Source organism: Macaca thibetana, chromosome 11, assembly GCF_024542745.1.
Source record: "Macaca thibetana thibetana isolate TM-01 chromosome 11, ASM2454274v1, whole genome shotgun sequence".
Taxonomy (NCBI): Eukaryota; Metazoa; Chordata; class Mammalia; order Primates; family Cercopithecidae; genus Macaca; species Macaca thibetana.
The window spans coordinates 42438240-42455084 of NC_065588.1; the positions used below are offsets into that span (position 1 = coordinate 42438240).

Sequence of the window (16845 nt, forward strand, 5' to 3'; positions counted from 1 at the left end):
TTCCTATTTTATAGGTGGCAGCAACGTGGGTAGAGGAAGACTCAACTCCTTCCTACAACATAGGGCAGAAATTTATACTTATAAACATAAACTTGACTTAAAAAAGAAAATATTATGGTCAATCTACTCTGATTATGAAGAATGGAGAAATGTAGGATATATTTCAGGCCAGATAGATTTCTTTCAGAAGTATTTTTAAAAATATTTATGTTAGGGTTCTTAAATATATAACCTTCTATGATCTAGAACACTGACAAATGTGTACAACCCTTCTCCAGAAATCCTGAATAGTGTATATAGTACTCAACTGCCCCAGTTTAGTATTGCATTGCAAAAGAACAAGTACAAAATTTGTAAATATTTTTAGTTCACATTTTTAATGTTTAAAAACTATGTTAACAGAGCAGTTATAGAAGAGAACTTCTTACATTTCTTTATTTACACCACACCCTGAAAAAAACCCAATTCTATTTGATTAACTATGAATAGCAAAGTTTTGTGACTTGTGACTCACTTAAATCACCCATCTGAAATTCATTTACAAGGTTTTTACATTAATAAAACAGTAGTGTGCTACACGTACCGGACTCAGATGAAGTCTAAAGTACACTGGACTCTAGAGAGTGGATTACATACCAATGACCAAGATTCAAGTGTTTGGGGAAGAAATTACCTAAGACAGTCTATGTTGGCGTCAACACTAAAATAAAAGGCAAACATGCAGGACTTTCAAAGCGTGATTAGATAATGGTTCTTTGTTTTCTTTTCTTCAAATTTGTGCTCATAATTCATATTCAGGTTCCCTCTCCCCGCTTTCATAGATCCCAAAGTTTGAGAAATGCAGCAATTCAATTGTGAAAAAAACATTCTTCTCTCCAACTTCTGTTTTCACATGTACTATGTAGTGGTATCAGTGTTAACAATGGAAGATCATTATGAAGAAACAATTTGTCATTTTGGGTATATCTGTTTCTATATGACAAGGATTTGTGTCTAAATATTCCTTATTTGTATCTCAGAGGACTATCTGTTAAATAATTGATCTTAATGCCAGCACAAGAAATCAATGGAACTATTTCTCAGACATTTCTTTCTCTAAACAATTAAGTAGGGTTTTAGGTTCCAAGTTTACATTGAGAGAATTATGTTACCTGGGAGAGAATGTAAATTTTTCTAATTCCCAAACAAAACCACTAATATCTAGGAAACATTTATTGTTTATATGCAGATCCTAGAGACTTCTATTTCAGTGTGGATCAACAACTGCAAAAATATACAGCCTCCTATTTATTTACAATAATATTTACATACAAATGAAGTATTTCCTGCAATAAGCCTCAGCTGCATAGATTCTTCCTTTAAAAATGTAAATTCGAGCCTGTATACAGATGGGCCCAGTTTCATAGCCCTTCCTTAGATAAAAACCTAAAGAAGGAAAATGTCTGCACCTTGTGAACTTTACATATTTTGCAAGAACTTTCTCTTTGAGATTTAGTGATAGTTGTTAGTTGTTAGACACCCTGCCTTCAGTTTGTACCTGAAAGCTTTATCTCGTTATAAATAATTCACTGTAATTTAGGGGAAGTATGTCCTGTTGCTAAAGAATTTTCAAACCCGCCATCCCCAAGGAAAATCATGTATTAGTATTGCTAAATGATGGTCTGTATCTTCGTTTTGAAGGTGGCTAGATGTTTGCTGTGAATTTGAATGGGAGAATCATATTCTTAAAGTTTACACCCCCTCTCAGCCTAAATTATATTCTTAAAGTTTACACCCCCTCTAAGCCTAAAGCCATTTAAATTGATAAACTGAGAGAGACAAACAAGTTTCACTCTAAGGTATAAAATCCAATATCTGATCATATTCCTGACCTCCCCCCGACTCCAACTAAATGTGCCATAGTCCAACACCGTGCCCCACTGAATTGGAATTCACTATTTCATTCTTTTGAGAGCAGTTTGTAGCTCCTTAAGCAGAGCAGACCTTTCAGTAGAGAATTCGCTTTAAAAGGAGGACAGGATTATCATCACACGATTAACACAAACACTGGAGAACTTACTTCTGGCAAATTTAGTATTTCTTCTAAGTCTGCATTTACAAAGGGTCTTTTCTTTTAATTTCTTTCACAACTGCCCAGCCCCCACTAAAGCCTCACTTTCATTTCCTCTCAGCTTTAAAAAATAAAATATTATCATGCCTCAGCCCGAGGTAACACCGAGTGCAAGCAGCTTGTGTTTAGGGATGTGCACCTGCACTGGTATTTTCAACGAGAAGGGGATGACCAGGTGGCATCCCTGGATTCACTCGCTTTCTTGCCATTGCAGAGACCCCTGCCGCCAGGCTCCTTTCCTCCCCTCCCTAAAGCCTTTCTCCTGTATCTTGCACCATGAGTCCTAGGAATCATCTTGTGAGGTAGGATGAATGGGAAGTAAAAGTGAGACTCATTGACGTAGGGTGATTCTCAAACTTGATGCACTTTAGAATCATCTGCTGAGTCCCTCCCTGAGAGCTTCTGACTTCACCGTGTCTGGGAGGGGGCTGAGAATCTGCATTCTAATGAGGTCCCTGATGATGCTGATGCTACTGGTCTAGGGGCCACACTTTGAGAACCACTGGCTTAGAGGCATGAATCAAGCTCCAAAAAGCAGTCAGTTTCAGGGTAACAGTCTTAGGTGCTCTCTGAAACACTGAGGAATCTTACCACAACCTGTGTCCACCATAAGCCCTATCACCATCACCCATCTGGGTGCTTCTTTTTCTCAACAGGGTCTGTACCTGTAAAAAAGGAAAGTGGGTGGAAAGCTTTTTTTTTTTTTTTTTTCTTTTTTCTTGTTTTCTAACCTCCCAGCTGATTCCTGGAGAGTTCAAACATGGTTACTAGCTCTAAAAACATTAAAAGTGCTGTGCGCTGGCCTCAATGACTGGTACATGGGGGAAGCTGTGCAGCAGCATCCTTTTCTGTGGTGGGCAGGGCAGGATATGGGCCATAGGAGCCAAAAGTCAGACAAGCAGAAGAAGGCAGACTATGCCTGAACCTTCCAGACAACAGCAGAGGTAGCAGCTGACGGATGTCCCTGGAGGTTTCTGACCCATGAGAGGCCCCTTCACCCTCCTTCACCCTCCTCCTACCATCAGGCTCTCTGCAGTTATGGACTTATTCCTCCCCATTTTTGCTGGACACCATGTTTCAGGCCACTCTGGTCACCTGTAGTCTGGTGGCATCTCTACCCCCACTGTCCAGTAGGTGGGATGTGGCTGGGATGGACAGTCCAGATTCTACTAACAGGCAACTCTGAACAAACACCCTCCCTGGAAACAATATTATATTTGATGGTTAGATTCTTTAGCAAACCTATTACATTATTCGATTTCAGCTAAACTATGGGTTTGATCATCTTTTCCAGCTGCTCTAGGGGCCTAACCACCGTGGATAACGTGGTCTCTAAAGGAAAATACATTCCAGGTTGCAAACAATCAACTGATCAACTGACAACCTTTGGAATATGATCTCCTTATATATTGGGGCTCCCTGTGCCTAAACAGAGTAGGTTTCCCTCCTGTGCGTATTTCAACAGCCCCACTTCCAATAAGTAACATTAAGTAAATTAGGGATTGACAGTATTCTGTGTTACAATAACTAGAGAACAGTTCTAAATCCAAAGTGTGAAACTGGCACTGTTCACTAGTATAGAGATCCTACCTACCAAAGGAAAACGTGCTGCTTCCCATGGCTAAGGTATAGTATTCTTTAATCTACTAATTTAGCAGAAAAACTTCCAGAGCACTTGACTGTGCTGTTTAAATTCGACCTAACATCTGTGATACATGTATTTTTGGCTACCAATTCACTATTCTGAACAAGAATAAGAGCAGTACACTTTACAGCTAATCCCACACAAAGGATGTAACTAATCAGTGATATTTGACAAATCACAGTAGGTCTATTACATTCAGTCAACAACAAATTTAGATAAACATACAAAGGTTTTTAAAAATATGTGTGGTATCACACACAGCAACAACAGTGTGCCTCCTCTAAACAAATCTATTTTAAATAAATATTCCTTGTATTGACACGTGAAACCCAGAGGCCCAAAAATATCCTACACATCCCAGTTAATGATAATGTTCTAAATTGACTTTGTGAGTGTAAAATGAATTGCTATAAAGTAACAAGGAAAATACAAAGTAGCATAATATAGCTTGTGAACTAAATTATGTATTTTTAAAGGTAAGGTCATCCCACTACCTGGCTATTTCATTACTGGTGCTCTAGACAAGCTCCCAAGAACCGACTGAATCTTGGCTTGTTCTGTTTGTCACTGCTTATATAATATGGAAAACATCGCTGAAAAGGACAGAGATGACCATAGATATGGCTAGGGTAGGTATTCATATCTAGATATCTGAACTCTGACCTAATGTGGATATGATTCTGTAGCATTATATTAAAAGCTATGATGATGCAATGCAGAAAATAACCTTTCATTCTCCCCCCAAGAGGATCACGACAGGTGCTTCAATGCCTGCCGTATCTATGGGACATTAGTGTGATTCTCAGTGAGAGTGAAGGCCTTTGGGGATTTGAGTCAGGAAGAGAACATGGCTAAGTGCCTGGAAACTCTGCAAACAGTCTGCAGTTAGATTCTACTTATCTCTGGATAAGAAATCTGTGCTCAGTGAAATTATGTGTTTGGAAAATTCAACCAGAATATAGAGGAAACATAAGTCCTGTTTCAAGAGGCCAGCTCACGGAGCATGCACATTTCTCACCATCTGCAAGCTACGGACAATTCAGTCACAGGGCATGGCCCCACTTAGGGGAATGCAGTTCTGGGTTTCCTTGCTATCCCTATTCCTTTTTCAGCTACAAACTCTCCTCTTTTTCAGCCTCTTCAGTTTCCTCGTGCTCCCTTTAGGAGAGGGACTAGGGTAAGAGTACCAGGCAACTCTGTCCTCCTGCATGGACAGTTGAGATGGGCAGTAATGGCACAGTCCTTGGTTGGGGAAGAGAAGAGGAGACAGCACAGACACTGAGACCCCCTTGTCTTCCTCATCTGGCGGAAGGAAGGTACTCAGTGATTCTGTCAGAAGCTCTTCACAAAGACTTTCTCTGAGGGGTTTTTTTTTCCCACAAGACTAGATGGAGAATTAATGAAGAAGAAATGGAAATGAGGCTTATTTAAGGTACAAAAATCTTGTATTTGTAATAACCTAGATTTATAGATATAAAACAAGTCTTTTAAAGACTTCCCTAAAGTACTCAATATAAAACAGGAGTTACTTATCCTAGATCATCCTTACTTAGGTACACATGATTCTCTGTGCAACTAGCTGGTGGACATGAATAAAAGCTGCTGGGCCTGTAATGTACTAAAACATTTTTCTCCCTTCAGCGAGACAGGGTTGAAGGCTAAACGCATCAGAGTAGTATTTTCTTAGGCATTTTGGACAATCATTTTGCAGTAGGTTCTATAGGTTTTCCCCAGCGAAAGTTGACTCAGACCAGAGTAACTCTGACACAAGTTGCCAAGAGGGAAACAATACTTCATTTGCTAGATTACCCAAATGTGTAGCTTCATTTAATTACCAAGGTAAGAATCATCCCCAATGACTTTTCAGCTGAGAACACTTGCCAGAGAATGTCTCTGGATGGGAATGGATGTGGTACCAGCTAGTCCACTGGACTACCCGAGCTCAGCTGCCAGGTGATCAGAGCCACCTCAAATATTGGGCATGCTCTGATTCAGCAGTGGCAGTGCCCTATAACTTTCAGATCATTATCTCTGTGTGCTATGTTAACCAAAATAGGCAAATTATTTACGAAACCATTTTTTTTCTGTAAAGCAAAATAAATATATACAATTCAAGATTCTTTTCTCTTCTAAAAAGGTACAGATAGTGTGAGCTGAACATCAGTAGGAAAATTATTTCAGAATCTGGATGTATAATAAATAAACATGATTGCATATCATGTTTCCAAAGTTCTAAGAGACTGGGAAGCCACAAAACATAGAGTTAGACGGGTAAAAAATGACTGCGAAAAGTACTGGGAAATATGATTGTATGAAAACTGAAAAAAAAATTCACAATCCCTAAATTGATCCCAAATCTTGGAGGGACATGAAGCATTATAGAAACACGTCTCTGTTTTGCAACCAAAGTATTATTCCATTTTAAGTATTCTGTACATTTCTGTTTGCTTCTGTAAACTTGCAGAATAAGTGGTGAGAGATTGCTGATGTGTGGGGACTTGACTGAGTAGACAACAGGGCTGTTTCTTTTTCTTGGCGGGTCTCAGTGGCCTTCGTCGCCACTCGATGAGCAGGCCCAGTCATAGATGACCAAGGGAATGCTGACCAAGGAGAACAACACCCCCAGGCCCAAGAAAAGGGCAGCCTGGAGCAAGAGAAAGGCAACGGTTATTTTCAGTGCAGCAAAAATTTTCCACATGTACCTGGGGAAAAAAAAATAGAATGGTTTTCCCTCTCCCTTTGTGTCCCCTGGTATTCAGAGTTTGTCACAACCATGGCTGAACTGTGAGAATCTTTCTAAAATTGTATGAATCTGATTCTGCAAGGATGGGAAAATAGAAAAAAAAAAAACAAGCTAAGCAGAGTAGTCCTCTATGTCCCATTCTTTGACTTCATGGTCACTTCAAGTGTATGTATCCATGCTACAAATGACTGGGTATCCTTATGGCTTCTCTCAAACTAATATTACAACCAAAGGGGAAAAAAAGGCCTTAGAAAATATCCAGGTCATTTTGTTATTCATTACCTACCAACCTAGCTTATCACTGGCAAGCAAACATTTCTGTATGAAAAAGTGGAAAAAAACATACAAAAGCAAAATAGATTTAAGTGAAATAGGAAACAGGTGTCAAAAACTAAGTTACCTGAAGGGCTGATGAAGGCCATAGGTGGACAGATGATGATATGGTTTGGTGTGTCCCTACCCAAATCTCATCTTGAATTTTAGCTCCCATAATTCCCACGTCATAGGAGTGACCCGGTGGTAGGTAATTGAGTCCTGGGGGCAGATCTTTCCCATGCTGTGCTCGTGATAGTGAATACATCTCATGAGATCTGTTGGTTTTATAAAGGAGAGTTCCCCTGAACATGCTCTCCGCCTCCCACCATGTAAAATGTGCCTTTGCTCCTTGTTTGCCCTCCACTATGATTGTGAGGCCTCCCCAGTCGTGTGGAATTGTGAGTCAATTAAACCTCTTTCCTTTATAAATTACCCTGTCTCAGGTATTTTTTTAAATTATACTTCAACTTCTAGGGTACATGTGCACAACGTGCAGGTTTGTTACATAGGTATACATGTGCCATGTTGGTTTGCTGCACCCATCAACTTGTAATTTACATTAGGTATTTCTCCTAATGCCATCCCTCCCCAAGCCCCCCACTCTATGACAGGCCCCGGTGTGTGATGTTGCCTGTCCTGTGTCCATGTGTTCTTGTTGCTCAACTCCCACCTATGAGTGAAAACATGCAGTGTTTGGTTTTCTGTCCTTGTGATAGTTTGCTTAGAATGATGGTTTCCAGCTTCATCCATGTACCTTCAAAGGACATGAGCTCATCCTTTTTTTATGGCTGCGTACTATTCCATGGTGTACATATGTCACATTTTCTTAATCCAATCTATCATTGATGGACATCTGGGTTGGTTCCAAGTCTTTGCTATTGTGAATAGTGCCACAATAAACATACGTGTGCATGTGCCTTTATAGTAGCATGATTTATAATCCTTTGGGTATATACCCAGTAATGGGATGGCTGGGTCAAATGGTATTTCTAGTTCTGGATCCTTGAGGAATCACCATACTGTCTTCCATAATGGTTGAACTAATAATTTACACTCCCACCAACAGCATAAAAGCGTTCCTATTTCTCCACATCCTCTCCAGCCTCTGTTGTCTCCTGATTTTTTAATGATCGCCATTCTAACTGGTGTGAGATGGTATCTCATTGTGGTTTTGATTTGCATTTCTCTGACGACCAGTGATGATGACCATTTTTTCATATCTCTGTTGGCTGCATAAATATCTTCTTTTGAGAAGTGTCTGTTCATATCCATTGCCCACTTTTTGATGGGGTTGTTTTTTTCTTGTAAATTTGTTTAAGTTCTTTGTAGATTCTGGATATTAGCCCTTTGTCAGGTGGGTAGACTGCAAAGATTTTCTCCCATTCTGTAGGTTGCCCGTTTACTCTGATGGTGGTTTCTTTTGCTGTGCAGAAGCTCTTTAGTTTAATTAGATCCCATTTGTCTATTTTGGCTTTTGTTGCCATTGCTTTTTGTGTTTTAGCAATGAAGTCTTTGCCCATGTCTGTGTCCTGAATGGTATTTCCTAGGTTTTCTTCTAGGGTTTTTATGGTTTTAGGTCTAACATTTAAGTCTTTAATCCATCTGGAATTAATTTTTTGTATAAGGTGTAAGGAAGGGATCCAGTTTCAGCTTTCTACAAATGGCTAGCCAGTTTTCCCAGCACCATTTATTAAATAGGGAACACTTCCCCCATTGCTTGTTTTTGTTAGGTTTGTCAAAGCTCAGATGGTTGTAGATGTGTGGCATTAATTCTGAGGCCTCTGTTCTGTTCCATTGGTCCATATATCTGTTTTGGTACCAGTACCATGCTGTTTTGGTTACTGTTGCCTTGTAGTATAGTTTGAAGTCAGGTAGCATGATGCCTCCAGCTTGTTCTTTTTGCATAGGATTGTCTTGACTATGTGAGCTCTTTTTTGGTTCCATATGAACTTTAAAGTAGTTTATTCCAATTCTATGAAGAAAGTCAGTGGTAGCTTGGTGAGGATAGCATTGAATCTATAAATTACCTTAGGAAGTATGGCCCTTTATAAGATATCAATTCTTCCTATTCATGAACATGGAATGTTCTTCCATTTGTTTGTGTCCTCTTTTATTTCATTGAGCAGTGGTTTGTAGTTCTCCCTGAAGAGGTCCTTCACATCCCTTGTAAGTTGGATTTCTAGGTATTTTATTCCCTTTAGAGTAAATGTGAATGGGATTTCACTCATGATTTGGCTGTTTGTCTATTATTGGTGTATAGGAATGCTTGTAATTTTTGCACTTTCATTTTGTATCCTGAGACTTTGCTGAAGTTCCTTATCAGTTTAAGGAGATTTTGGGCTGAGATGATGGGGTTTTGTAAATATACAATTAGGTCATCTGCAAACAGAGACAATTTGACTTCCTCTTTTCCTAATTGAATACCCTTTTTTTCTTTCTTGTGCCTGATTGCCCTAGCCAGAAGTTCCAACACTATGTTGAATAAGAGTGGTGAGAGAGGGCATCCTGTCTTGTGATGGTTTTCAAAGGGAATGCTTCTAGTTTGTGTCCATTCAGTATGATATTGGCTGTGGGTTTGTCATAAATAGCTCTTTATTATTTTGAGATATGTTCCATCAATATCTAGCTTATTGAGAGTTTTTAGCATGAAGGACTGCTGAATTTTGTCAAAGGCCTTTTCTGCATCTATTGAGATAATCATGTGGTTTTTGTCATTGGTTCTCTTTATGTGATGGATTACATTTATTGATTTGCATATGTTGAACCAGTCTTGCATCCCAGGGATGAAGCTGACTTGATCGTGGTGGATAAGCATTTTGATGTGCTGCTGGATTTGGTTGGCCAGTATTTTATTGAAGAGTTTTGCATCAATGTTCCTGAGGGATATTGGCCTAAAATTCTCTTTTTTTGTTGTGTCTCTACCAGGCTTTGATAACAGGATGATGCTAGCCTCATAAAACGAGTTAGGGAGGATTCTTTCTTTTCTACTGATTGAAATAGTTTCAGGAGGAATGGTGCCAGCTCCTCTTTGTATGTCTAATAGAATTCGGCTGTGAATCCTTCTGGTCCTGGACTTTTTTTTGGTTGGTAGGCTATTATTTACTGCCTCCACTTCAGAACCCATTATTGATCTATTCAGATATTCAACTTCTTCCTGGTTTAATCTTGGGAGGGTGTATGTGCCCAGGAATTTATACATTTCTTCTGGATTTTCTAGTTTATTTGAGTAGAGGTGTTTATAGTATTCTCTGATGGTAGTTTGTGTTTCTGTGGGATCGGTGGTGATATCCCTTTATCATTTTTAATTGTGTCTATTTGATTCTTCTCTCTTTTCTTCTTTGTTAGTCTTGCTAGCAGTCTATCTATTTTGTTGATCTTTTCAAAAAACCAGCCCCTGGATTAACTGATGTTTTGAAGGGTTTTTTTGTGTGTGTGTGTCTCTATCTCCTTCAATTCTGCTCCGATCTAAGTTATTTCTTACCTTCTGCTAGCTTTTGAATGTGTTTGCTCTTGCTTCTCTAGTTCTTTTAATTGTGATGTTAGGGTGTCGATTTTAGATCTTCCTTGCTTTCTCTTGTGGGCATTTAGTGCTATAAATTTGCCTGTACACACTGCTTTAAATATGTCCCAGAGATTCTGGTATGTTGTATCTTTGTTCTCTTTGGTTTCAAAGAACATCTTTATTAATGCCTTCATTTCGTTATTTACCCAGTAGTCATTCAGGAGCAGGTTGTTCAGTTTCCATGTAGTTGTGTGGTTTTCAGTGAGTTTCTTAATCCTGAGTTCTAATTTGATTGCACTGTGTCTGAGAGACAGTTTTTTTGTGATTTCTGTTCCTTTAAAATTTGCTGAGTATTTTACTACCAATTATGTGGCCAATTTTAGAATAAGTGCAATGTAGTGCTGAGAATAATATATATTCTGTTGATTTGGGGTGGAGTGTTCTGTGGATGTCTATTAGGTCTGCTTGGTGCAGAGCTGAGTTCAAGTCCTGGATATCCTCCATAACCTTCTGTGCCATTGATCTGTCTAATATTGACAGTGGGGTGTTAAAGTCTCCCATTATTATTGTGTGGGTATCTAAGTCTCTTTGTAGGTCTCTAAGGACTTGCTATATGAATCTGGGTGCTCCTGTGTTGAGTGCATATATATTTAGAATAGTTAGCTCTTCTTGGTGAATTGATCCCTTTACCACTATGTAGTGGCCCTCTTTATCTCTTTTGATCTTTATTGGTTTAAAGTCTGGTTTATCAGAGACTAGGATGGCAACTCCCATTTTTTTTCTTTTTTCTTTTCTTTTTTTTTTTTTTTTTTTGCTTTCTATTTGCTTGGTCGATCTTCCTCCATCCATTTATTTTGAGCCTATGTGCGTCTTTGCATGTGAGATGGGTCTCCTCAATACAGCACACTGATGGTTCTTGACTCTTTATCAAATTTGCCAATCTGTGTCTTTTAATTGGGGTATTTAGCTCATTTACACTTAAGGTTAATATTGTTATGTTTGAATTTGATCCTGTCATTATGATGTTAGTTGGTTTTTTTGCTCGTTAGTTGATGTGGTTTTTTCATAGCATCACTAGTCTTTACCATTTGGCATGGTTTTGCAGTGGCTGGTACCGGTTGTTCCTTTCCATGTTTAGTGCTTCCTTCAGGAGCTTTTGTAAGGCAGGCCTGGTGGTGACACAATCTCTCAGCATTTGCTTGTCTGTAAAGGATTTTATTTCTCCTTCACCTATGAAGCTTAGTTTGGCTGGATATGAGATTCTGGGTTGAAAATTCTTTTCTTTAAGAATGTTGAATATTGGCCCCCACTCTCTTCTGGCTTGTAGGGTTTCTGCCGAGAGATCTGCTGTTAGTCTGATGGGCTTCCCTTTGTGGGTAACCTGACCTTTGTCTCTGGCTGCCCTTAACATTTTTTCCTTCATTTCAACCTTGGTGAATCTGACAATTATGTGTCTTGGGGTTGCTCTTCTCGAGGAGTATCATGGTGTTTTCTGTATTTCCTGAATTTGAATATTGGCCTGCCTTGCTAGGTTGGGGAAGTTCTCCTGGATAGTATCCTGAAGAGTGTTTTCTAACTTGGATCTATTCTCGCTGTCACTTTCAGGAACACCAATCAAACGTATATTTGGTCTTTTCATATAGTCCCATATTTCTTGGAGGGTTTGTTCATTTCTTTTCACTCTTTTTTCTCTAAACTTCTCTTCTAGCTTTATTTCATTAATTTGATCTTCAATCACTGATACCCTTTCTTCCACCTGATCAAATCAGCTATTGAAGCTTGTGCATGGGTCATGATGTTCTCGTGCTGTAGTTTTAAGCTTCATCAGGTCATCTGAGGTCTTCTCGACACTGTTTATTCTGGTTAGCCATTGATCTAATCTTTTTTCATGGTTTTTAGCTTCCTTGCAATGGGTTAGAACATCCTCCTTTAGCTCGGAGAAGTTTGTTATTACCGACTTTCTGAAGCCTACTTCTGTCAACTCGTCAAACTCATTCTTCATTCAGTATTGTTCCCTTATTGGTGAGGAACTGCGATCCTTTGGAGGAGAAGAGGTGCTCTGCTTTTTGGAATTTTCAGCTTTTCTGCTCTGGTTTCTCTTCAACTTTGTGGTTTTATCTACCTTTGGTCTTTGATGTTGGTGACCTGTAGATGGGGCTTTGGTGTGGATGACCTTTTTGTTGATGTTGATGCTATTCCTTTCTCTTTGTTAGTTTTCCTTCTAATAGACCCCTCAGCTGCAGATTTGTTGGGGTTTGCTGGAGGTGCACTCCAGAACCTATTTGCCTGGGTATCACCAGCAAAGGCTGCAAAACAGCAAATATTGCTGCCTGATCCTTCCTCTGGAAGCTTCGTCCCAGCGGGGCACCTGTGTGTGTGAGGTGTCAGTCAGCCCCTGCTGGGAGGTGTTTCCCAGTCAGGTACCTGCTTGCGGCAGCAGTCTGTCTGTTCTTGGAGCTCAAATGCCGTGCCGAGAGAACCACTGCTCTCTTCAGAGCTGTCAGACAGGGACATTTAAGTCTGCAGAAGCTGTCTGCTGCCTTTTTTTCTGCTCTGCTCTGTCTCCAGAGGTGGACTCTATAGAGGCAGTAGGCCTTGATGAGCAGCAGTGGGCTCCATCCAGCTCATGCTTCCCGGCCTCTTTGTTTACACTGTGAGCTACTCAAGCCTCAGGAATGGTGGATTCCCCCCGGATCAAGCTGCAGCCTCGCAGGTTGATCTCAGACTGTTGCGCTAGCAGTGAGTAAGGCTCCACTGGCATGGGACCCACTGAGCCAGACATGGGAGGGTATTTCCTGGTCTGCTGGTTGCTAAGACTGTGGGAAAAGTGCAATATTTGGTCAGGAGTGTACCGTTTCTCCAGGTATAGTCTGTCATGGCTTCCCTTGGCTAAGAAAGGGAAATCCGCTGACCCCTTGTGCTTCCTGGGTGAGGCGATGCCCCACCCTGCTTCAGTTTGCCCTCCGTGGGCTGTACCCACTGTCCAACCAGTCCCAATGAGATGAACCAGGTACCTCAGTTGGAAATGCAGAAATCACCCATCTTCTACAATCTTGCTGGGAGCTGCAGACTGGAGCTGTTCCTATTTGGCTATCTTGGAAGCAATCTCGGGTATTTCTTTATTAGCAGTGTGAGAACAGACTAATACAGATTACTAAATCCAGAATCCAGAGAACACAAGATTATATGTTCCTTGTGCTTGAGCATGTTCAGTGAGAGCGCTGCAGGGAGAAGGATGATGCATTCTGAGAGCCAACAGGGCTGGACTGGAAACTGGAGGAGGAGAAAGAGCTAGGGAAGGAGAGGAGCGAATTGGGGGTTGAGATGGCTGCACATGGCATATCATCCTGGGTTCAGTCTAACTCCCAGTGATCCCTACACAGATGGAGCCCTTGTCTAATGCCATTTGGCAGACCCTACTACTCGTTTTATTATGGGACCAGGGTTGGAGAAGCTCAGAATTCATGGACAGCAGGCCTCCACCATTTTCAGATTTAGTCTGAATATACTTTCCCATTGTGCCAGAGTGACTGCTTCATCCTCTCTGTCCTCATTAAGCCCCTACAGGTAAGTCTTGGAAAGATTTGGGAATTAAGGTTTCAGGGGTGATCATGTTGGAGAACTGGATGCTCTAATAGCATCAGTGCTGCTTTTCCTAAATGCACAGGGATGACCCTCCTGCCTACACTTCTCATCTGGATCTGTTGACTCAGGTAACAGGTACAATTGCAGTGCTTTCACCAGCTGGGAGGGCAAGTAGGAAGCCTTCTCTGAGGCCAAGCAAAATGGAGCTCCAGAAGGCACTCAGGTACCAGCCACTTCACCCCTGCTTCCCTCACTGTCTCCAAGTGCACCACCTTCAAGATGCCCTTGAACCTCATCAGACCTGGAAACAAGGATCCCAACATAGAAAGGCAGTTTTTGAATCCAGGTCTGTTGTTCCAAAGCATATCTGTCAAATAATAAAAAGACTATTTAAGCTAACTCAGACATTTTAATTAAGGCATTGCATGTTCCCTGGGCTGTAGGGAGGAGTTACATGAGTAGAAATCATATGGAAACAGTGGACTGCATAACCTCTGTGAGTCCCTCGTCAATTCCTCTCTTGCTAAAGACTAGACACTGTCCTATAGAGACACAGGAGGATGAATGTCCATTCTTCTGACTGGCCATACCCTGGATCAGAACAAAAGCTGAGGAACAATAAGAGTAAAACCAGAGGGCCAGGCACGGTGGCTCATGCCTATAATCCCACCATGGGGGAGGTCAAGGCGGGCGGATCACGAGGTCAGGAGATGCAGACCATCCTGGCTAACATGGTGAAACCCCGTCTCTACAAAAAAATACAAAAAAAAAAAAAAAAAAAAAAAATTAGCCAGGCATGGTGGTGGTTGCCAGCTACTCAGGATGCTGAGGCAGGAGAATGGCGTGAACCTGGGAGGTGGAACTTACAGTGAGCTGAGATCATGCCACTGCACTCCAGCCTCGGTGACAGAGCGAGACTCCGTCTCAAACAAAAAAAGAGTAAAATCAGAAAAGATATTTGGAGGGACGGGAGAAAATTCTGATATGATATTTTAAATCTCTCCCAAGTAGCAAAGCTACAGGGCTTCTGCCTCCTTTCAAGGCAACTGAAAGTAGTCTTGATAGAAAGGTGGACTATTTATTTTGTAAATTTAAATGGAAAACTAATCAGAAAAGTTAGAGTGGCTGGCAAGAGACATACCCAAATTCTTTGAGTTCCTTTATCTCCATCCTGGTCTGTGATTTTTAAATAAAGAGATGAAGGAAGAATGAAAATAAGCATGTTAGCAGATGTAACTCCTATAAAATAAGAAAAAAGAGAAAATTTAGCATTGCTATTGTGAAATTTTCCCTCCAAACAGCTACTGTAGAATGAGAAGCACAAAGTCATGAAGCCATACCTACGACTCCAAAAATATCCTTCATGGAGGGTATGAAGATCACCAACAAGTTGATAACAACCAAGAGTATGCAGGTAACCACGATATGACGACATAAATTAAACTTTGTTTTCTTAGCCAGTTCAAATAAAGATGAACGAACCTGCAAGAAGAGAAAACAAAGATTCTGTAAATGCCTACAGCATGCCAACACTGACATTTCTCCACAGAGTAACTGATTTATTGGTGCACATGAATTCATGCAATGTTTTGTAATGCCTAGTGAATTTATAGATAGTTTAACAGTTTTGGAAGTTCTGGGGCTTGACTTAAGAGGGAAAGTATTTTTATGTATAGAATAGTAGAGTTTTCTTTTGTGGGGGGGTGTAATTTCTGTCTTTGATTTATCTAAGACTTGAGTGTTCATTTCTGATTTTTTACATTCTCTCTTCATGTCTGACTGAGATTTGAACATTCTATTGTCATTTCTTTGTAAAGAACAGGGTCAGATTAATTAGAATGAAGATTCACTGCATCAGAGGCTCCCTGATGCACTGAATGCCACTTGCTTTTCAAACAGCCTGAACTGAGTCTTGGGATCTTTCCCAGATGCAGATTCAATAACCGAGGAAAGTTACCTGGGGCAGGCTTTCTCTGCAACGGGCTCCTGCAGGCAGAAGGAAAGCTGAGACCTCAGATTTTCTCATATTGCACCGAGGCCCTTACTCACCGTGAAAAATAACACCGGCACTGTGAGGATCACAGCAACAATGACAGCCAGCCGCACTGTCAGGATAAGAATGTCATCTTTACTCTGATACTTGTGAAGGAGGTCTGACTGCACGTTGTCTGAAATGAGGGAAAAGCAAGAGGGTTTTGAAGGGAGATAAAGTATATCAGTTTTTCTGAACAACAAAGAATTTGTAAACTAAAGGGCAAGTAAAGTAATGTTTTGAAATGTCTATTAAAACAATTAAGTTGGAAAGAAAAATCTCTATGTAAGACATGCTCCACTGTGCATATGCAACTTAGCAAAGGAATTTAAAATAATCACTAGAAGAAGCTACATGGGGTGGGAATGCTTAATTTAGACTAAATTAAACCTAGGAGTACACTGGGCTTGAAAATGAAACATACAGTTGAAGCACGAAGCTGCTCTTAATCTAGACTTTCCCTCTACTCTTCAAACCATGCCAAACGACCACAGGCTTGCTCAGGGAGGGTGGGGGTGGGGTGGGGGGTGCTACAAGCCACCTTGGAGCTTGTTTCAAACTCTTCTCTTGTTAAGTCAACTTCAAGTGGCCAAGCAGCAGAGGCACTAGCTGAAATTTCACCATCAGGAAATAATTCCACTCTTCCATGTATATTGTTCTTGTAAAAAAAAAAATTAGTTTATGTACTACTGTGTGTGTGTGTGTGTGTGTGTGTGTGTGTGTGTGTGTGTTAAGACAGGGTTTTGCTCTTTCACCCGGGCTGCAGTGTGGTTGCCGTAGTGCCATGTTGGCTCACTGCAACCTCTCTTTCATGGCCACAAGCAATTCTCCTGCCTCAGCCTCCTGAGTAGCTGGGACTACAGGCGTGTGCCACCATGTGTGGCTAATTTTTGTATATATATATATATTTTTT

The 16845-nt window shown here is 40.6% G+C and overlaps 1 protein-coding gene across 3 annotated transcripts in view; it reads right to left on the reverse strand.

The window, feature by feature from the left end:
* Window positions 1-361: 361 nt before the first annotated feature.
* The window catches only part of SLC38A1 (solute carrier family 38 member 1), an 87359-nt gene continuing 70875 nt past the window's right edge, over window positions 362-16845 (reverse strand). For all 3 annotated transcript variants that reach the window (XM_050746914.1, XM_050746912.1, XM_050746911.1), the window contains 4 exons: window positions 15950-16068; window positions 15241-15382; window positions 15042-15139; window positions 362-6399 (listed from right to left, as the gene is read on the reverse strand). In XM_050746914.1, coding sequence (XP_050602871.1) covers window positions 6298-6399; window positions 15042-15139; window positions 15241-15382; window positions 15950-16068 — 461 coding nt within the window. In that variant the 3' untranslated portion in view covers window positions 362-6297. The remainder of the gene's footprint in view (window positions 6400-15041; window positions 15140-15240; window positions 15383-15949; window positions 16069-16845) is intronic.